This window comes from Centroberyx gerrardi, chromosome 5 (assembly GCF_048128805.1).
Source record: "Centroberyx gerrardi isolate f3 chromosome 5, fCenGer3.hap1.cur.20231027, whole genome shotgun sequence".
NCBI lineage: Eukaryota > Metazoa > Chordata > Actinopteri > Beryciformes > Berycidae > Centroberyx > Centroberyx gerrardi.
The window spans coordinates 20,257,892-20,281,425 of NC_136001.1; the positions used below are offsets into that span (position 1 = coordinate 20,257,892).

Genomic DNA, 23,534 nt, shown 5'->3' on the forward strand with positions numbered 1-23,534 from the left:
TCCTCTGAGCGACAGCTTCCTGAATGGCATTAATAAATTGAGTTGCTGTGTTAGCTGTCTTCACTTCAGTTCACAGAGGAACAAGCACTCAGTCGTCATTTATGAGGGACCTCAGGTCAGAGGGGTGGGTTTGTCTGATGTATTTTATCAACTGTGAAATGCCCACTGTGTGGCGCAAGCCTGTACCCTACATTAAATCCTCATTATGGCACTGCAGCAACACTTCACAGAGGCATATCAGTAAGACATCAGTCTCTACTATTATATTTAGTCAGTTGTTGGTAGGTAGAACCTGGGTTATATTTGGATGGTATGGTGCAAAACAAATAAAGCTAAGAACATGAGAGCAGACACAAAGATGCTCCTCCTTGGTTTTCCTCTTACAGCAAATCCAATCTGACACTATTTACATAGTGTGTGTGATCCACCCTGTCCTAAAACCTGCCTCTGGCCCTAGGTACCGCTCTCATCTGTCTCCAGCCTGAGCACACTCCTCTATTCCACTCTACTTCTGTATATATATATGTGTATATATAGTGTGTGTGTGTGTGTGTGTGTGTATATGAGTGTGTGTGTGTGTGTGTGTGTGTGTTAGTGTTATTTGTTAGGTGGTGGAGCAAAATTGTTATAATTTTGCTCTCAGGGCTGTTTTTTTTAATATGGCTGTAAAAAACATTTCTTAGCACCCTGAGAGCTACCAAATAATAACAGGTACCTGATGATGCACCCCCTCCCACCCCCCACCAGCCAAAATAAATATAGATAGATAAATAAATCAGGTCAGGATTGTCTTTAATGTAGGGTCCTCTGTGACTCACTCCAGACTGACGGCTGGGCTCAGACTTCGACCTCCTCTCATGTGTAACATTAACCTTTCCTCCACTCCGACTCATAATGGTTCTGGCGGTGAGTGAAGATCCATGAGAAAAGTGGAGAGTGGGGGTGAGTGGGGGTAGAGAGCGATGTGCCTTAGATTGCTGATCCATAACCTGTGGCATGCTGAGTGTTAAAATACCACATCCGCACCTCAGGTGAAAAGCCCCCCCCCCCTCCCCCACTCTCTTCCTACAGCCAACTGATTAAACATGGACGCCGGAGCTTAGTGCTGCTTAAAGGAAGTGTTTTTTCTTCTTTTTGGCCCATGTCCTTCAATACACCTTCATTTTACATTATCCCTTGGCTACTTCCTATCGCATAGTTGAGGTTAGGTCCGTTGAATTGAATGTCATTTGATGCTCTGTCATATGAGCTCCTAAAACCAGGAAATCCCAGCTGATTGAGCAGCTTCCATTATACACTCAATATGGGTGAAATACAAGTTTAGACCCATTAAATTCAACCCTAGTTAAACATTTCCTGCTGAGTGCTTTTAATCACAAGCCACTTACCTGGAAACTCCCTGGAAGTTAAAAAAATAAAAAAATAAATAAGAACAAGGAAGTTCCATAAATACATCAGACACACACTGATGAGTCACATGTTTGGCTTGGTTTGGATTGATAAGACCAGATATTTGAGTTTTCAAATTGATTTTAATCTTGTCAACAGTGGAAGGTTATGCATTCCACATCTCATGGTATGCTGTATGCACTGAACAGCGGCAGTGGAGAAATAATGCTAAGTGAAAAACGAAATAATAGCAGCATTTTACTTCAGTGGAAGGCTCAGCTACAGGCTTTCAGCCTTGGTCTTGAGTGGGAAAGCCACACTGTCATTGAGGAATTACCACTTGTACAGCCACCTGCTGTAGTTGTATGGTATTTGGGCTGTTATGTCACCTGCAGCTTGAGAGGTGCAGGAGCGAGAGTACAAAGTCACACCTAAGAAAGAGAAGCCACTAATGGCAGCCTGACTCCAGACCTGGGAATAGTTCTACACAGCCAGCGCTGGCCTCTCTACTTCGACACAGTCAGCCTGGGCTGGCCGTTCTCCAACTAACTAACTAACAACACCAGTAGAGCCACGCTGCTGCTCTGCTGCACATCAGCCCATTAGCAGAGATGAGGACGACATGCGGTTGAAAAATCTGCCTCTAGGAGAAGAATAGAGTATTCTGAACACAATGGCTGTGAATATATGGTTGTGTTTCCAAACCATAAGAGAAGGCTGCAGCTAAAAAGTCACATTAGCATCACCCTGTTTGATAGAGTGGCTAAGCCCCTTGTGGACAGGGGCCTATTCCCCAGCTGGATGATACTGCTGACCGCAACACGCCTGGGCTTTGATAGTGGAGCTGCAGCAGTGAAAGATGGAGGATGAACCACAGCCTTCTTTGTCCTCTCAGGAACAAAGGCCTTCTTTGCCAGTCGTGACATACTGTGTCACATTACAATGGCACTCAGCATCAAAGGCCCTGCATAGCTCCATCACACTGACATGTAACATGTATCCCTCATAAATATCTTGGAATTCTGTTGGGAATAAGCTAAAAGCATAATCCTATGGTTATGTGAACACTGCTAGTAATTACATAGTTAATTATATGAATGTATTTGAACATTGCTGATCACAAATTGAGGCTTGATCCCCTATTTTCACTGTCAGACAACCCCTCACCTACTTAGTTGAGCTGGCAGCACTAAGCAGCACCTGGGATCTTTCTTCAAACAGGCCGTTCTCACACAATACTATCAGAACACATTTTATACAGTGCGCTCTTCACAGCCTGCTTGAATACTGTTTAAGATCCATGAAGAGTGAAGAAATACATAAACCATGATAGAAGCCACTGGCCCGTCTGAATAGGAGATCTATAGGCAGTGCAGGTGTGAGAGCTGACAGCGTGATGCCACAGTGGGATTGGGTCTCAGGCATGCTAATGTGGCATTTGGGCTCAGATATGAATGCGACAGGAGATAATGGGAGTGGACAGCGGACAGGCAGGACCCTTATTATCACTGTGATAACCAGCTCTTCCGTTCTCTCAGCCAATTCATAAGAGATCAATCTGAATTCAACCAGAGAACACAGTTAAATCAATACACAGATGTCTATCACACTCTATGATCTAATTAACCTCTGTTCAAGAGCTGGTCAATGGCTGCAAGCATTAAGCAGGCATTAAAGGGGCAGTTATCTGAAACTTAACTGGTGGGTTTACAGATCTAAAGATTTAATGAGTCTACATGGATCCATGCCAGTGAGGTTGCTCATATTTATGGCCTAATGAGCGTTCATTTTCAAGTCAGACTGAAATCTAAGATGGAAAAATGTTCAGAGGGAAGTCAACATTTTCGAGCAATTTAACTTTCATACTCAAGTCCTCTATAAGATATTGCCACTCAAAACAGGTGATAAAATTGTGCCCTGTCTCACGAGGTGAAGAAGGTGTGGAATGTCCATCTGAACAAAGTCATCGGGTTACATTATACCACAGCATTTGTTGACGTGTTACTAAAACATGCATTTTTTGTTTTTGTATTTAATTTCCAAACTGTGTTATGTGTCCTGTGCACAGCTGTATGTTTCTTTTAGGGTGCTGGTGACAGCAGGAGTCAACAATATCCATAAATGATATGTTCACCGCACACTAAAAAGTAATCCGACTGACTTCTTTTCCTTTTAATATTCTTTTGTTATTATTGTCATCTTCAGCAAGTAATGTTCGCAGAGAAAACTAAATGAAAATAATAAAAAAAGAATATTAAAAGAAAAAGAAGTCAGTCGGATTACTTTTTAGTGTGTGGTGAACATATCATTCATGGACATTGTTTACTCCTGCAGTCGTCAGCACCTTAAACGAAACGTACAGCTGTGCACAAGACACATACACAGTTAAAATGAATGTTTTAGTAACACGTCTGTGTTCTAACCAAGAACGTTGCTATCAAATTTTTATTTCAGTCCATTTTCTTATTAAAACTGGAGAAAAGATTCAAGATTTCATTTCATTTTCGTGAACTGAAAATTGTTTTATTGTCCAGACGGAGGCCAAACTGCCTTGTAGTTTCAGAGAAAATGTGGCCTAGTCAGCCGCAGGGGCGAATAGGGAGAGTTTGAGCCTGTGTCTTTCTGTAATGTTCATTGATCACAAGGCTGTGTGCGATCCACAGCCTCCCAACCATCCTCCACCTCCCCATTCCTGCTCGGCCTATTGGCACATTAATCCCAATCTGCACTGACTGCCGTAACACAGATTGCATTAGCTGCTGAATGATCAAATTAGGCGCCAGCACGCTCATCGGCCCCCGCAATCAGTGCCACTTTCCGATGGAGACAACTCCACGCTTACAATCAATTTGCCACCCTAATCTAATCGAGCAGCTCACACACAGCTCTGTGCCCCGTTTTATTCCCTGCGCACTTGGCGACATGGAAAACATGAGCTCTTCAGCTAAACAATGACACACACATCCACAGGCAGTCACACACGCCCACACATACTGACACACAGGCGTGCACACGCATGCACAAACCCTTTTCCCCCCTACATCCATATCCACACACACCCTCACGGACATGCCTCGCTACATCCACAAATAAACAAATTTGCCTCCTGTCTCTCCCAGGCGCTCATTGCTTTCTTGTTAGGAGTTGGTTAAGATGTAGAGCAGCAGGCAGGAGTTGATGTTGTCACTGTCTCTTAATCAACACCATTCATCTCCCAGGCATGCCTAGAGCAGCTTCACAAACAGGTGTGAGGAGAGAAGATCTAGGCTCCACACTGCAACTGGCAGTAAACACACCAATATCCTGGCTATTGTGGGTGAAAAATCAGTACACCGAATAACAGAGATGTTTCAATATGAGCTGCACCTCTTCATTTTTACTCCCTCCCTATCTTTCAGATAATCAATCATTCGATTACTTTATCATTTTCTTCAAATACATATCTGTTGACAAATCTATAGTCCAGTTTTCATTTCCAGAGGATTTTTTTGGAGTATCAATGAATGAATATTGTAGACATGTTAGTGCAATAACTCCCACTGACTGCAATCTTTGATCATTAATCAGAGCAAATATTCAACCACATAGACCTACAACATTCATCCCACTGGGAGAGAATAAACAGAATCAATATTTGCACCCATGAAGCATTTCTCCAGGCTCTGCAGTGCAAACCACTGATGTCTCATCTCTTTTAATGAGGGATGGCTCACCAGGCATCTTTAACACATAGCTTGCTCCCACTGCAGCTCCAGGCTGCTGCTAGTTAGCAAGTGACATAAGCTGATACATTACAGTATATAGAGTTGGTCTGCATGTAATAAAGGGGCAAGAAACGGAAGCAGTCCAGAGGTTAGATTTTGACATAGCACTATTATCACTATTATCTCAACCACAAATTCTCTCCTTCAGTCTTATTCTAAATGTGGCCTAAAAGGATAAAGGTATTATCTTTTCTCCCTTGATCTCATATGGTGAAACGTATGAGGCAACACATAGCTTTGTTCTCTCTCACAAATCATTTGCACTTAACATCAATAATTTAAACAAGGCGGTGTTACTACTTGCACCACTATCCGCCACACTGACATGCAACTGTCCAATAGCCGATTTGAGCAAGCCGATTCCTAGCTGTAGTGCCAATGTTGTGTCAGTGATAGGCATATGGCAATACCAGTGCATGTACTGGCTGTTGATGGGTGATGTCGCCTGCACCTTCAGCTGAAGACAAGTTTTCCATTCAGGCAAACATGGAAATGAGGAAAATGAGATCAATATCAGCCCATGTTTCTCTGGTTGTAAAACCTCAACATCAAGTCCAATACAATTCCATTTAAGGTCCCCAATTATTCGCTTTTCCTACATTTTTCAAATGTAATACATACGAACATAAAAAAATAAAGTGAAAGTAAAGTTGGTTTAAAAAAATGAGTCTTTCTTAAATGCATGTAAAGAATAACTTTACACACAGAAAAGAGTTGTTTAAAGAGGTGGCAATCAAGACCAAGTCCAGTGGTGAAGCATTATTTGGAACTGAAATCTGAAACTTGAAACTTTTATTGCTCAATTTTCAAAGATCATTTTCGAAATTGTTTGTTTTACCATGTATTCATGAAAACATGATCAAATACTGAAATGAATATGCATGGAAAATTGGTTTGCTAAGTATGCACACACACACACACAAACACACACACACAGAACTAATTGGATTCTCGGTTAACAGGTAGCCAAGCCTTGTGTGTGAAACAAATGCAACCTAAAGCTACGCTATCTAACCGAAGCACAAGTTGTTCAGTTTATGGGTATGCAATATCATACATTGCAGCCTTCAATGGTGTAAATGCAACAGTAATTACACAATGATAATTATAATATTTCACAACAATATCAGGGCGACCTGTTGGCTCAGTCTGCTGATGCTCACACCACAAGCTCCCAACTGCATGGCTTTCAATCTCCTGTTTGTACTATGGCAGACATATTTCTATATTGGAGTATTATGTTACTCCACTGTTACAATCAATTGTGAGAGTTAAACATGTGACGATGGAAGACTATCCACTTTGCTTAAATCATTTTAATTAACAAAAATATGAAAGAATTTGGCTGACGAGTCACAAATCCTCTACATTAGAAAAAACAACACTGAATTGTACCTGGTTCCCCATTGGTGCTCTCCACAGCAGCTCTACTTGATGCCTTAAGCTAATAAGGGCTTCTGAACACCAAACCTAAACCCAGCCTATCCTTGCTGTGTCAACAGCTCATAATGAATGGATTGTGATCTCCCTTGCCGACCACCTCAGTCCCCAGCCCCGAACATCCTCTCCAAACCGAGACAGCAAACATTGTGTAAAGTCGATTGCCTCCAAGCCCAAATAGCAGGCCCGTCTCCTGGGGACGCCACTCAGAGTGACAGCCTGCGGTTCAACATCTCGGGCTTTTCCTTCCACGCAGCTTCTCTTGTCAGTTATCCAGCTTAGCCAACAAACTCTTGGTAAAATTGTGACATGGTTGAAAGCTTGCGTGACCAATAACACTCATGTGACTTATATAATGACAATAAGACCAGGGCAAAAGAAGGCAACAACAGTCTAATTCAAGTCTCAACTGGATCAAACATTAAAAAAAAAAAAAGTGTCTCAGTCCTTCTGTTTTGTTCAATATTCATTTGCCATTGCCAGAACTGAGAACAATTGGAAGAACTTCGGGTATTCACTTGCAAGGAGGCAAAAATGCATGCAAGCACACAGATACACACAAACTCTCACACACACACACATACACAAACACACACATAGTGACAGAGAGGGAGAGAGTTCTAAATAAATGTCTGCTTAATTAAAGGGTATTGGACAAACTGCTTTCCGAAACTTCCCTCTGTACCAACGCCCCATCACCAGCCGTCAGGAAGTCTATAAAAAGGCCCCCACTGAGCTCAATTACAGCTGAAAATACCACTGCACATGGGATAGCCTACCACTGCAATCTGAAAAGGTATAAAAAGATACTCAGCGAAGAATTGATCAAGAAAATGACATAAAAGACACTGCAGGATAGATGCATTTTTCAGGCCAGGGCAGGTGTGGTTACAGCAAGGGCCAAAATTTGAACGAAATCTAAAAGAGCACCAGTCCAAGACCGCAAATCAGGTCACATAAATCCACAAACCCCACAATGAATAATGAGCCATCAGTCCATCCATCTATTCATCTATCTAGATATTTTCAGGAAGGGGGGTGATGGAAAAAGTAGGGTAGGTTAACTGAGAGATAGGACAGATTTATGGGAGGCTAGGAAGGGGCTGAGGAATGGAGGTAGGTGTGTTGATGTTTTCAAGCCATCCAGTGATCTGTCCTGCACAGGTACAGAACAGTGTTGGGTGCACCAACTAACAATGTAATGCCGTTGGTTTGTTTTTGTCTATTAAGTTTTTACAGATATTTTTTAAACGATTTTCCTTAACTTTACTGATTGCCTCAATTCGTTCACCCTTGCTTACAGCAGGGAAGATGATTTATTTTTTTGTTTTGTTTGAAGAATTTTAGTCATTAAAATGTGATAGTCATTATGGCCAAAAATTAAAGAGACACAACAACCGCACTATCAGTGTTTGGATATACTATAAAGTATCCAGGCCCATACTGCTTCCAGAAAACGATCAGCTTTTGCAATAAAAACACAGCGTGCGCTGACACCATCCATGATTCTACTCTTCTCCCCCACTGTGGGTGTGGGAGTGTCCCTGTAGTGGAAAGGCCAGAGCGTCTGTATGGGCACTCTCTATGGACACTCTCACTTGTGCACACACACACACACACACACACACACACACACACACACACACATGCAAAGAGGTCTCTAGCATCACAGCGCCTACAGAATCAAGAGACAGAAAAGCACAACTTGCTAGCCATTTGAGGAAATGTCAACAGCAGATCTCTTTTGACACCTCTGCTCCTGCTCTTCTCCCTGTATCTCCACAGCCAGAGGGTAGTGGATTAGCTGCCGTCTGTTCCACCCAGAGGGGTCTTCCTCAGTAATCTGCCCTCCATTTAATATTCACTCACCCACAGTGGCAAGGCAGTGTGGCCTTTTCACTGCGGGACAGACAGAAAGCCAGACCGACTGACTGATAGAGGGGACTGGATCCATCTGGTCCACAGGACAATGTGTCTGGCCTGGAAGTCAGGGCGGCGTGTGAGATGGGGATCAAGGTTTGACCATCGATTGTGTGCAGATATAGACCTTTGATGGAAATGGAAATGGAACTGGGGCTGTAGAGCAGACTTGTGGAGGATACAGAATAAAAACTAAGGACATGGGGCTGTAGAGAAGACTTGGGTTGAATACAGAATGAAAACAGAAATGTGAGACAGATTTCATCCTCCCCACACCAAAGGGACCGGGCTAGCTTGGTTCGGACACTGGGATGACACTGCTGGAGCGCTGTAGAGCAGCTACCAATGCTGAAGGTCCCTTTGTAAGGCAGCCATGTAATGCTAACTCTGGGATCACACAGCAGATAGATACCATCTGACTTTTATCTCCCTCATTTAGCAAAGCTCTCTCAAACAAGTTAATACAATTTGCTGTGATGCCAAAGACAATGTGCACACAACTGTGGCCAAATGTTCACATAGATGAAAAATAAGCTCTCCCATTTTTTGAATGATTCCAGTGCACAAATAGAAAGGGAATTACTATCTTTTTCTAGGCTTCATTCAACAAGTGAAAAGAAACATAGTTGAATGCTAGTTACGAGCTTGCCACGTGAGCGAATGGGTAAATAATGCAATATTGGTTTTCATTAGCTGCATTCATGTTGTTAGATACACTGTTTTGTACTTTGTTGTTACAGTTAAATAAAACAAAGGTACGACAGCTTATTTCAAGCAAAAGGGAAACTTAATTCAAGTCTTTCAAAGTAAAAATTAGTAGGCCAACAATATTACAGAGATGAAGTGTAGGTAAAATGAAAAAAAAAAACAGTAAACAGTATCAGTACACTGTACAAGATGGCATAGCTTATACTTGTCATCCTCTCCTTCTGATAACTCTATATCATGCCCAAGTTATATTGCAAACTGACATGACATAAGCTGGATACAAATATGATATTTATCCTTTGTATGCAAGCCAACCATGGTTGCTTATCATAAATAATGAAGAGTTCTTCTTCAAGCTGAAGTTATGTCTCGTTGTAATTGCATCTGATGAAAAGGTTTTACACAACTTTCAAAAATCCTGTGAAAAAATACATTGGAAAATAAGTTTATCCCAATTGATTAACTTTTGGGAATGCAGCATCCATTTAGAAGACTGTAGGCAGTTCACACACTGTGCTGCTGAGTAAAAGTGTCACAGCGTGATGCACAGACCTAAAAAATTTGACAAACTTCATGGTGCCAGACCCCTTGACAGCCACGCCCCCCAAAAACCTTTAATGTAATTCCAGCTTTCCACCAAACGATGGCGCTCTGCTCACATAAGGGAACAGTGGTGTATTTGAGAGTATATGCAGGTATAGGCTGTATACTACAGAGCCCCGGGGGGCCAGTGGGTGGAAAACAAAAAGTCAGTGTAGAAATCGTAGAAATTCATACTCTCAGCTTTGTAATTCAAGCTCACAGTTAAACAATTTGTACTGAAAATCATGAGCGTGGTTTTGCAATTCGCACTCTGTTTTGCATCGTGCACACAGTTTAGCAATCTGACATTAAAATGCAGCAAAGGAACCACAGATAGCTAGAGATAGCCAGAATAATATTCAAGCAATGTGGCAAAATAAAAGCATAGGATTTTGGAAAAATAATAAGAGGTGAGGTGGAAAAAGATGATATTGACAAAACCGCACAACATAAATGTAGAAGCTTGCCACTGTCGTGACAAGTTTAAAAGCCATAGAGAGATTCTGTCTCAGGTACACTAATCTACTGGGGTCACTAAGGATGACTTTGGTGCTGTTTACTCCCCTACATCTCCTTGTCCTCCTCTCTGACGTGTCGACAGAGAGGCCTGCCCATGCTATGTTTAAGCCGAGTATATGAACCTCTGCTTCTGGGTGAAGATGATGATGCCAAGATAGGCCTAATCTTCAGAAACCCACTCAACCACAGTCTGCTACTTCAAACAGACAGGTTTAGACTGAGCCCAACCTTCCTGCTGAGAATTGCTTCTTAAAGGCCATGAACTTCTGTTTAAAGGCCAAGATGTCCTTGCCGACTTAGCTGGATGTAATAAGCTGAAACCAAGTCAATAGACCTCACTCAGCTATCTGATGAACAAGCTACTGGACACACACAAACAGGATTTTGTGTGTCTGCGTGTGTGTGTGTGTGTGTGTGTGTGTCTGTGTCTGTGTGTGAGTGTGTCTGTGTGTGTGTGTGTGTGTGTGTGTGTGTGTGTGTGTGTGTCTTCGGAGAGGGTAGTGGTGCTTCCACAGAAGAGTTTGTCCATCCAGATGGGCAATGACTGGATACCCTGTGGATGCACCCAGGTTCAGCAGTCTACCCTCCACTCAACACTCCCTCTGGGTGAGCCCTCTCCTCCCACCCCCTCAGCCTCTACACGCAAAGCCCCAGCACCCAGAAGGAAAAAGAGGGTGGGGGGCAAAAACACAAAGGATGACTGAGAGCAAGCCCACACATTCAAATGAACCAGTATTATTTACCTGTATCATGCCAGAATAGCATGCTCTGTAGATTTGATTTCTGAGCACAGAGAGTGAGAGACGCTGTAGGTAGTGTGATGCTGACACTGGCAACAACAGTCAGACACTTGAGCGCTATGAGGCGCATTAGAGAGGTTAACAGGATTTAGAGAGCATCTCAAATGTTTCTATTAACTCAAAAAGCCCTCACATGCATTCAGATGCACAGAACTTCTGTATGCAGACTAGTGGAACCATACACTTCTGTATCAAAAACACAGAAATACATCATGCCTTAGTGACTCCATCAAATGTAATATTTCCATGGCAACCCTTATTCACATATCAATAAAAGGTGAGGCCGACTGTGTCAGGGAAAATGTGAGAGGCAGATTTGACCCTCAGCTGAATTGGAATAGCATGCACACACACAGAGTCGAGAAAGAGAGACAGAGACAGATTGAAACAGAGAGACAGACAGAGAATATACACACAGATCACACATTCAACTGTGAAAACGCTACCTGTCAGAGTGTGCTCAGAAGAAGAGCCTAATTGGCAGCAGGGTGTATGATGCCCAGCTGGGGTTTTCAGATGGAAGAGTATCCCAGAGCCAGAGGGAAGCAGGAATCAATAAGAACACCACAAACACACCTGCCAGCAAACAACCTCACTTACTCCATTGGCTGGACTGTCACTAACAATAGGAACCTCAAGCCCTTACAAGACAACTGGGGCTTATCAGGGCCAGGGACTGCTCAAAATGTTTACTCCGGGGCCTCTAAAGCTGCACTTGTTTAATGAAAACCAAGTGAATAAAGAATAAAAAGTAAAATTTAATAGATTAAGTGACACATTTTTGGAGAAAAGAGACCTTTTTTGAAAGTGAAAATAATTATGATTTGGGCAGCTTAATTCCTTGTGCAGGTTGTTCCAAAGCCTAGTAGGGGTTAAAGCCCTTATCACCCTTAGCTTTCAGTGTGACAGGCATGAAAATTAAGATTCAGGCATGTAGGTCATAATTATGGAAGTCTTGAAATCATGCAAGCCATTGTTTAGGAATAAAGAGGTGATGTTTAGAAGTACCAAGAACAGGACTCTGGACTCTGTATGCAAAAGAAAATAAACAGAAAATAAATGCATATTACTGAGAGCTATAGCAACACTCCTGGCAAAGCAAACAGGAAGGCAGGCAGCATATGAAAGCCCGGGACTGAAGCCCCAGAAGAGCGCAGCTCTAAGCTCAGCCCAACAGAAGGGAAGAGGAACAGAAGGAGGGGAGGGAGGAGTGTGTACACAGGGCTTGAGCACAGCATAGCCCACTCCTCTTTATAGGAAAGAGAGGAAAAAAGTGATGAAACTGCCATCAGCGTCATTCGAGGCTAAATATAGCCTCGTGCATCCACAGCCAAGCGTTCCCTCCACAGCCTTTCAAACGGCAGATTGCAGAGAAGACAAGGCATATTAATTGTAAACATATAATATGAGCCGCTGCAGGTCAGAGGCTGCCTGCCCTGGACTGCCGCTTTCTCTTTTGCCAAGGTTATAATTTTTAAGTGTACCCAAGAAACGAGGACCTTGTGTTAACCAATAAAAATGTAATGCAGGGAACAATACTGTGGAATGACAGCATTAATAATGAAAGAGTCCTATCTAGCTCTCGCCACAGCCTGCATTTTAAAAACACACAGACACCACACACACACACACACACACACACACACACACACACGCAGACACAAGCAGGCAGGCATGTACCTTGTCTAACTCAAATTTTCGCCAGGGTCCCAAGCAATCAGTCACAAAGACACATGCTCACTCACAAACTCGCACATCACTTATTGACTCTCACATTGCTTTCTACGCTTTGATGGCATCACAGCCACAGCCCCTGCTATTCGGCACCGTCCCACGCAGAAATCGCTGAACAGAGAGCAGTTAAGGGAGTCTGCGCCCTGAGGCATTAAAGATGTAGAGGGGCTGAAGAGGATCAAAGCAGGTGCGATCCTGCCTCCTCCGCCCCCACCTCCATTTCCCTTTGGGCCGGTTTAGTCTTCTCGCTGCCTAAAGAGAGGAGATGGGAGCATCAGTCCAGAACCCTGTAACGCTTCACCAGGGCTGATGATACTGCAAGACAGCGCGAGCAGATAGTGAAGACCAGGAATGCTGGACTCTAGTCTTTGGTCTCTTGGTGGGCTTGCATTGATAGATAGTATAGGAGTGCCTCCTGGGGGTTTATATGATCTCACAGAGTAAAGCATTCTCTGGGCTGTTATTTCACTACTAAGGCAAGTCCTCTGCCAGTTCCTCACAAACATGCAAAAATGTCATGGAAAACTTAACTGCAGTAAATGTTTAACAAGTTTTAGCTGTAACATATGACATGGCTGCAATTAGCCTACTTTCTAAGCTTCAACTTGCTTAGAAATGCATGCCAAGCACTCAGATGCATTGCCCTCTGCTCTTGTGTGGAAATATCCTGATTACCTATGTTTAAGTCTCTTTTAAGTGCCTCTCTGTTGCTGAAAACAACCAGCATCCATCCACATAATTAGAAAAGGAAAGTGTATTAGCATTTTGCATTGTTACTTGGACGGGGGGCAAGAGGACAAAGGGAAAAAAGATTCTCTAAACAATGCCCAAAATAATCCTGAATGGACAATCAGACACCCCCGATACCCAAACATCCTGAGAGCCTATTAGCAGTACTATCTATGGACCCAGAGGCTCTTTGTATTCTACATAGGGCTCAATAGTAGTCAATAAACTACAGAATAAAGCAAAAACGAGGCAGACACATGAATTGTTATCTGCATAATCGTTCCTCACACTGCCACCTGAATTCAGCTCTGTCAGCCGGAAGCTGGTTATCAGAAAGAAAGAGCTGTACTATAAAGCGCAATGTTCAGAAAGCCTGCTCTCTTCATCAATAGCAACCAAAAGATGTGAGGAAATGAGTAGGAGGATTCCTTTACCTGTCCTTGAGAGGGAGAGGAAGGATTCAACTGGCTTCATAACCATACAATATGATTTGGGATTACTATTTATAAATGGTGTGTGTGACAGAGAAGGGGAATTGTGCTATAAAAAGGGGCGGGAGCACAGTTATGTTACTGGGGTGCCCTAATTCCCCATTCACTATCCCGCTGGTTGACTGACAGGTAGCAGTGCAGTTTGTCAGTTACACAACTGTTTGCTGCGGTAGGAGACAAACAGATTGACATGCAGACAAACGTACAGAGAGGATAGGATATACTCAGAAGAGGGAGGGAACTTTCTACAAATTTAGAGCATGCTGACAAGATGATGAGAGTGCATCACAGCAAAATATCATTTGAATCATGAACACTGATAACAATAAACCTCAGGAACTGCAACGGAGAAGACAAGTACCATACAAATCCATATTTCATTAAACATTTTGGTAACAGCGCTAAAACAGAGTGAAACGCCACATTTACATTCACCCACAGCACTGCCTGTCCAGGTTGAGGGCCGACTCCGCTCTTGTTTACTAGGTGGATACACAGTTCCAGTGGCTACCCGCTAATCAGACCATTGCATGAAATATAGATGCTGTGGACAAGCAAAACAAATTTTCGATGTTTAATTCAACAAATAATAACATCAAAGAAGATGGAGAAGAGTGGCTGGTGAATAAACCATGAGCAGAGTGGAGCTGAGCAATCAAGTCTCATAGAGCATGGGTAGAGCATGAAGGTGCCACTGATTGGAGGTGAAAACAGATGGAGGAGTCACCTTCATATCGTCAATAACCATCAGTGATTAACACCAGCACTCAACCAAACCCCTTGGAGAAAACACAGGCCAGTGGTAGCAAAGACGTTCATCTTGGTTTGACAGACGATACACTATATAGCATAAGCTTGGGGTATATTAGTTTAACACCACAGAAATATCCTATGCTTTTGTTCAACATGGAGTATATCAGAGGAAGGGAAAGGTATTGAGAGAGAAGTAGCGTTAACATCTCCTTGGAAGCACCATCTATTTCAAGTCAATACTATATATAAAATATAAAATGTCCAGGCAATGATGGTGGAATATTGAAAGTCTAATAAAATAAAGAAACTTTGTATTGAAAGTGACTTACCACAATGCTCTTAATGCCAAAGTGCATAAAACACTTCCCAGAGACTTAATTCTTATTATATAGCATAACAATATGCTTGTTATTTATCATTGTGACAGTGGTAAATTGCTTGGACTTCGTTTCCAGAAATAGAATAGGAAAAACAGAAAAATGTCCCTAAATGCTGACACGGGGTAAGTTTTGCCTTTTCCACTTACATTATGGTGTGTGAGTAGAAGCTGTGACTGTGAAGTCAGCTTAAACTGCTGGTGATTCCTCCTCCTCCCTATGTAAGATATTTCTTCCATAAACACAATCACACAGGCCAACCATAGATAGAAGACGCACACTTTTTGTAATAATGGAAAACCCCAGAAGATATAAACCAAAGATATTCAGGGGTGTTTTTTTTAGATTTACATTACAATTGCGATGGTACCTGCAAGGCAAATGAAACGGTAAACAGCATGGGTTAATATAACATGGTAGACGGATACAGGGAAATAAGGGGGAAAAAAACATAATAATGCTTTTATGATCCTTTAAGCTTGATTCAGATAAATGGATTACTAAATGGACTGGAGCTATCGGCTTCTCATCTTGTTGCTGCTCCCAGGGAGCTTCGTCTGAATCAGCCACCAAAATACCACCTCAATGATTGTTCGCTTCCCTTCTTTAGGTCCCCGAAAAGGTGCTTTCACAAAGATCAGGCAGGGCTTCCCTAAATCCCTTTAATATAGTGTGACTGCTATTCCTTTATCCTTTCATTTTTCTCCTTTCACCACCAGCCTTTGTACCAGCGAGATGACACAATCCCAGCCATCCTGCGCTCACACTCAGTCACTCGCTCACTCATTTACTGCTTTCATTTGAGCTGACATGATGCACAGCTGCTGACCACAAACAGCCATGTTCTCAGTCATTACAATGGAAGCACAAATTGTCACACCTTCATTATTAATAACACATGAAGAAACCACTATATGTATGTAAGCATGCTGCCATATATCTTTTAAACTATAATCATACCCTCTGACATCTGTGTTTGTTTGTATGTGTGTGTGTGTGTGTGTGTGTGTGCGTGTGTGTTAACTTAAGTGTTGTGGAAGGAAGAGATAAGGCGAGGTAAGCTGGTGTGAAGATGGCGCTATTGGACCGGAGAGAAAGTCTTGAGGTGAAAAAGGGCAGTCATGCACTTAACCCGTTCTCTAATAACTTAACTGCTGCAGGAGGCCTGGAGGTGTGCCAGGCTCTCTGAGAAGATACACGCTTTCATACCGAAGGCTGGGCGCGGGGCCAGACAGCGAGCCCACCTGTGCTACGAGCCTGGCCGCCGCTGCCTCATTGGCTGGTTTGCATAAGCCGAGCTAGTCTCCCAAATCTGAAACAGCAGTTTGCTCGCTATGCAGATTAGCGTAACGACTGCATGAGAACTCCCACACTAAATGTTGCCTGCTAAATAAAGGAGCTCAAGCAATGCTGGGCTTCAATCCTGCTTCAACTTGTCAGTAAATAGCAGAGTAGAATGCTATGTCACAGGAGAGTCTCCCCCCTTTTCACTGAAAATCCCTCATACTACGAACCTACTCAATTAATCATATATACACACACATTTCTAGCACATCCACACACCGCCCTCTGAACCAAGCCTCTCTAAACCATGCTCCATTATTCATTAGCCTAGCTGTAGCTGGTAAGCATACGGCACTAGCCACTCCATGACTCTGACTGGATGTTACTGTGGTATTAGCCCATCTACAGGAGTGGCTCCTTAGCGGCCTGTCACAGCACTCGGGTCAACTGCCTCTCAGCTGATGGCCTCTGACAAGCATTACTGCCTTATGGCGGACAAGTGTGAGAGGGTACAAAATGATGCTTTCACAGCAGTGACACCAGCTAGCTTTGCAGACACATACATGCATGCAGAGACACACAAACACATACACACACTGCCCACGATTATGTAACAGGACTAGGGCTTAAAAGGGAACACCACAAAATTTTAGCGTGGAGACATGTTATTCCTATGCCTTCAGACTGTTTAGTCTATATTTGTTACTCTCGCCTGTAGCCAGGAACAAGAGAGAAGAGTTGGTCCTGCCCTGTGATCTGGGACGTCACAACGACATACAGTGCCATAGAGACCAATCTGCATAAGTCTTGCTTTTCTGACTTTTAGCTTTAGGAGTGGACTTCTGATGTTCATGTTGGTATCTCATCCCACACCTTGTATTGTATAGTTGTGTTTTTAGAGCACTTAATGTGTTATGAAGTTCAAGGTTTGTCAGTGTTTTGATTCGGAGCTGACTAATCCACAAAACCATGGGACATGGGCAAGATGAAAGTCAACAGTACAACCAACTGAGGCTTTTCAGAAATGGTCTGCCTGGAACACACAGGCTATCTTTAGAATGGCTTTGATATGCTGGCAGAGGTGGCTGCAGCCAATGAGAGATGCCATCGGCGGTGTCCCTGCCCCTCTCCCTTCCTGTGCTCACCGACACAACACAACAACAGATGGAGGGCTCAACACATTAAAGCACCACTCCTATGGCAAACTGGCACTGCTCACATCACTTTCACACATTCCGGTGTGTTGATCTTTCATTTAGTGTACACAGGCAATTCAAAACACTGCAGTTTACTGATAACGAAATGCACAAAGGTTCACAGAGTTAGAGGGGACTACCAATGAATTCCAGCACTCAAATGGGACCCCTCTTGACATAGCACAGTTTGGTGTGAACTTCCCGTCTCCCATTGTCATGAACCTGAGAAAGATAAGAGTGTTCCACCAACATTATATGCAATGTCATACTAATGTTCACCTACATAGAATGCACTGCAAAAGATAGAACAGGTGACTGTGAGAAAAGCCCAGCATATTTTCTGGGGATAAGCGTACATTTTCTGGCTGAGAAGTGGGTCCTTGTCACCTCCTGTGGAGAGACAGAGACTAACACAAGCACAGAAATGCACAAACAAACAGATGGACAGGCATGCACGCACACACGTGCTCCTCCCACACACACGCGCGCATGTGGAGCATTATTCATGCAGTGGGATGCCCCTAAATGAATCCATGTGTGTAAATGTCATCAGTAAATGTCAATAGCTTTTCGAGGCCTGTCCTGAGGACATGGAGCCCAGCATATGGGCCGCGGGACTCAGACGTACCTTCATTTCCCACTACTTCATCTATTCTTAATCTGCTTTAAAGACCTCATCTGTTCATGTGATGAATTAAACAACACTAGAGTGAGGGTCTTTGGGAAGTGGGAAGCAGAAAAGAGGACAGTTATGATCGTAAGATGACTGCCATCCATGGCAATAAAAGAATATAAGGAAGAAAACTCTCATATGATATACACTTGGATAGGAGGGGAACAAGAAACAAGTAGTTTTTATAGAAAGGGGCAATCTACTCTATATATGTCACCCACACTGAAAACAAAACTAAAAACATTTAGTGTGGAGCATCACTTGAGATGTGCAAGGCGTTCCATTGTGCCAACTGTCAAACCCTTAAAACTGTTTCTCAAGGATCCTTTTTTGATAACAGAGCGAGCGTAATTCCTGATGCTGTAACTGCATAGGCAAGCAAATCAAACAGATAATTTTTCTCTATATGAAGGTTACAATGTTGCTAACTGCACTGGGGATGTCTCCAGCACTGGCAAGTGAATACAGATTTTGTTTACACATGCAGCTCATGGTGTTTGTACCTCGATGTAGGCGGTGAGCTTGGGGTAGACCCTGAAGGCCCCCAGCACGTGGGACAGAGGGGTGGTGGAGGGGAAACTGGTGGTCACAGCATGGGTCACTTCAGGCAGGGAGAACACCTTGAAGCCAAACTTCTCATACAGTTTTTGCAGTTCCTCATCTGGCTTCTCTTCACCCTCGCTCAGGACACTGCCCACCACGTAGCGACACTTCTCTGCTGGCCTCTGAGAGGACGGAGAGAGAGAGAGAGAGAGAGAAAGACAGACCAGAAAGAAGAAAAACAAGAAAACAGGACATAGAATTACATAATATAACTAGATGGCACTCAGTAGATTGCATACCTCCGCCAACACTATGTGATTGTCAAGATATGCCAGTTCCACTTGTCGGATTTTCACCAAAAGTTAATAACTTCTTCCATGCCCCATTAACAAATTGTGTACGTACATTTTACTGGACCTGAAATGAGATATTAAATGTCTGTCCAAATTCTAGCCACTTTTAAGCATTTTAGTCGATTATTGCAACACTGCATGGTCAATCAGCACTATATCTGTTAATTGGCCATTAGTGCTGCCTTTCTATCACTGTTCCAAATTCTGGAAAAATTAGCAGGGCGGTTATGTCTAAATGAAACTCTCCAATGCCTTGATGTTTGATTGGGCCAATAATGGATGGGTTGTCTCTTCTTATGTCTGCTGATAGGCCACAAACTTTGATGTTGTTACATGAAACCGTTCAGAAGTTATACGCCTTTTTGTGAGAAGCCATGCCCAAGTTAATCAGTTCTTCCTTGCCTCATGACCAATCTTTCCACAGAGTTTTGTGCAAATCCATTCATATTTTTTGAGACATCCTGCTAACAGACAAACAGACAGACAAACAGACAGAATGAGAGGACTGGGGGGATGTAAAATAGTGTAATAATAATAATAATAATAATAATAATAATAATAATATGATACTTAAAGGAAGAGTTCACCATAAAATGAAAATCCTGTCATTATCTACTCATCACATGTGAGTCAAAACTCCACTGAAGTTTGAACGACCACCAACCACACAGCGTGGCAGCCCCCTCTGTTGGAGGAGCCAGGTGTCTGTGCTGGAGTGCGTCTTGCTCCTCCAATAGAGGAGGCAGGAGCAGTAGCAGTGAGCGAGCAGAGCCTTCCAGCAGACGTTGTAAGGTGCGTGTAACCGTTCACGCTTTCAATAACAAGCAATTTAGCAGATAGTGGGGTAAATATAGGGTTTTTGGGCTCTCAGTGCAATCGTTTGGATACAAAACACTTAGATTATGCTGAAGGAGCAAGAGAAATTTGATGGACATTTTATGCTCTTTTTGGAATACTGAACAACAATGCCCCGTTCACTTCAAGTGTCTGGGAAAAGGGTGAACTCTTCGTTTATTTGATTTAATTCTCCTTTCCCTTGCCAGCTCCAGGAAAGTCAGAGCACAGGTTCAGCTGCAGAACAGCACCCCTGGAGCCGGCAGGGGTTCAGTGTCTTGCCCGATGACCCTTCAGCAGGGCAGAGGCGTGCGGACATGGGGGCTTGGTCTCCTTAATCACGAGGCCACCCGGCTACCCTAATGTCCCTTAATGTGCCCATATGTCTGCATGCAGGTGTGAATGGGACAGAGATGGAGCCAACATCAGCGAGCGACCTGTCAGTCAGAAGAGGCTCCGGTGTGTCTGTGCACTTTCAGAGAGACCGATGGAGGGTGGGAATTGCTGTTAAGACCTTTCTGCTATGTGACAGTGGCCGTCTGTGGAGGGCTGGCACTATAAGGGGGCACAGATGGGAGCCAGCAGCACTCATCATCATGTCCCTGGCATCCTCGCATAATTATCACATCTAAACTTAATTTCTCTTCTTCTCTATCTCCCTTCTCACTCACAGGGCTATTTTCTGACTGTACTGTACTGTTACTATACTGTACTGTTCCCACTGTTCCACTTTGTTCACAGCTTTTGTGCCATAATTCAGCATTGTTGGCTGCTGGTGGAACTCCCTGGCTGTGATAAATCCATTTGATTACATCACCCATAACCCCCAGTGCCTCTTAATGTCTGCATCATATGGGTAATAATGAGTGACAGTGTCTGTTCAGCACGAGCAGATTATCTTTACTGTCACCTGACAGACACCCTTGCCACTGAAGAACACTCAACAATGAGTCAGGCAACACATATTACATCCTTTGACAGGGAATTATTCTTACAAGACTGCATTAGATATACTACATCTACTGCTTACACCGAAGCAATGAGTCAGTGCATACAAAGACAGTCACAGCTGTGCTGGCACTGATGGAGCAGCTTACAGCCATGTCAAGCAAACTGACAATGTGGAGTGTCCACATGTAGGTTTTAAAGCCTTACTGTTGTCATACTGTATATCCGAAGAAACCTATATATATGGGATGGTCAACATTTTGTGAGCTTAGAATTATAAGGTTCTATCTGCCTTCAGGATAGTTCTGAGATATTGAGCTTCAAAGTTTTCAGCATCCATTAAGTTAAATGGAGATGGGTCCTTTTGTTTTAGAAATTACAGACTCAAAAACCATTATTTTCAAAAAATAACACCACATATGTCAACAGGCACTCAGAATAGGTTCATGCGACTAACTCAGTTTTGACAAAAAGGTCAGATAGAACCTTATAATACCAAGGTCACGAATTTTGGAAAAGGTGATTATATATAGGCTATAATATTTTGACAAAATGATTATTGATATGAAAGTAAAAATCACTGTGCAATATTTGAAATTATTAATTAGCTTAAAACCTTTGTTTATTGTTTAAAACTAATTTTGAGGGTATTTTTGCACTGTATATTTTAACAATTGAGTTGTATTCTATATGGTAAATTTTTCTTTAAATGGATGTATGTGCAGGGGGAGTTCAGCACCGCCCTCCTTCCTACATGAAAGGGTCAAATGCATGGGCTGTCAACAAGCCTTCTGTACATAGCTTGTCCTTGTCAACACTGGTGGTCTATGATAAGACACGCCAATATCCACTCAAACAGAGAGGGGATGACAACTGTCCTCCCATTGTCTTGCTTCTCTATCTTACCATCTTACCATCTCGCTATCTGTCATGCTCTCCATGCTCAGACTATAGTGTGTTAGCCAAACCAGCAGTTCACCAATGATATCATTCAGAGCTCCAGCTATCATTCACATCCCACACAGTGGAAAGCACAAACAGCAGCTCCGGCTGCATCTCATCTCTGCTTCCCTCCACCACTACAGATAGCACACCCCGGAGACTACAAGCAATTAGGAGAGAGAAGAACACCGCTCCATGTACTTGACTCTGTCTTCCCCTCTATACTTGTTTTGTTTATGTCTGAAATTCTAACACCACAAAAGGTAGAAATTCTCAGATGCTGTCCAAGCTAGGCAGCTGTGCTCTAAAAGTCAGCTGCTGCCGAAGCGGTGTTTTGAAAGACAGAATGGGCTTTCCAACCATTCACACAGGCGGCAGAGGAAAGTCGACTGTGGCTTTTGATTGGCCCAAGTGAGAACTGGAGCGTCGGATAATGGGAAGACCGTGGAGCTCTTGAATCAGTAATTGGACAGTGACATGTTGAGTTGCCCTACCAAGCTGCAGAAAACCAATTCAGTTCACAGCACTGGAAACTCCACTGGATCTACAGCCAAGCTATCTGTAAGATTTACACAAATTGTCATTTTCTTTTATAGATGCACTTTCTGAACCTGCTAAGCAGGCTCATTATATCCCAACAACGCCAACTTTGGTAGAGTTGTGGCCCACGGGACTCCAAGATGGCCTCCCTCACAAATGGTGCCATTCCCATCTCCGCCTGATTCCCCTAAGCCAGGTCTCAAGGGACCTGTTGGGAGGAAAAGTAATTTCAAAAGCAATTCTTTGCTTGGAGGTACAAGGGCCTTTTTTGATGGATGAGGGCTCTCCAACAATAAAAAGGTAGGGCTGACGGAGGTAATTCTTTATTAGCAGACACGTAACGAGGATTTACTCCCTTCATCTTTCCTGCTCCTGGCACTGCATCTCCTCCCTCCTAGCTATTACTGCTGGGAATGCATTGTTTTCAGTATTGGTCCAGTTTACAATTGGTCATTGCTGATGCATCGGCAGTTTAGGGAGGACAGGGGCAAACACTTGTTTTCCATATCAGCGTTGTTAGGAGAGCAGGCAATGCTCTGCCTTCCCGAAGCCTTACAATAAAGAACAGTTCATAATGAGCGTGCCATAGTCTGCCTGACCAAGGATCACCACCACACTCATTAAAATTCAGCAGCCAAGCATCCAATCAACAAAATATGAAGCTCAATTAGCAGAGTGGACCATTTACCATAGCAAGAGCACAACATGAGCTCTCTCTTAAGCTGAACACCATATGAAACTAGTATAGCACTGATAAGGCAGAATACAAGGAGGACACACATGGCACGGTCCTTTGTCTTGTTCACCACTCCCACCTGTAGTCACTGCAGGGGGCAAACCTCTACCTGTCCTCTTTCTAAAACATACAAATATCCTATAATTTACAAACAATATTCTCTTAGTTTATTTTTATAGGTTAGCTTACAGTATGCAATTAAACAACTAAAAAGAGTCTCACAGAAATGTGTCCTACAAATCTGAATACATTTAAGGGAGAGAACAAAATATGACTTGT

General features: G+C 43.0%; 1 protein-coding gene across 1 annotated transcript in view; it reads right to left on the reverse strand.

The window, feature by feature from the left end:
• Nucleotides 1-23,534, reverse strand: part of tex264a (testis expressed 264, ER-phagy receptor a) — a 64,270-nt gene that overhangs the window by 32,044 nt on the left and 8,692 nt on the right. Inside the window, exon 2 of the mRNA XM_071925880.2 lies at nt 18,863-19,084. Coding sequence (XP_071781981.1) covers nt 18,863-19,084 — 222 coding nt within the window. The remainder of the gene's footprint in view (nt 1-18,862; nt 19,085-23,534) is intronic.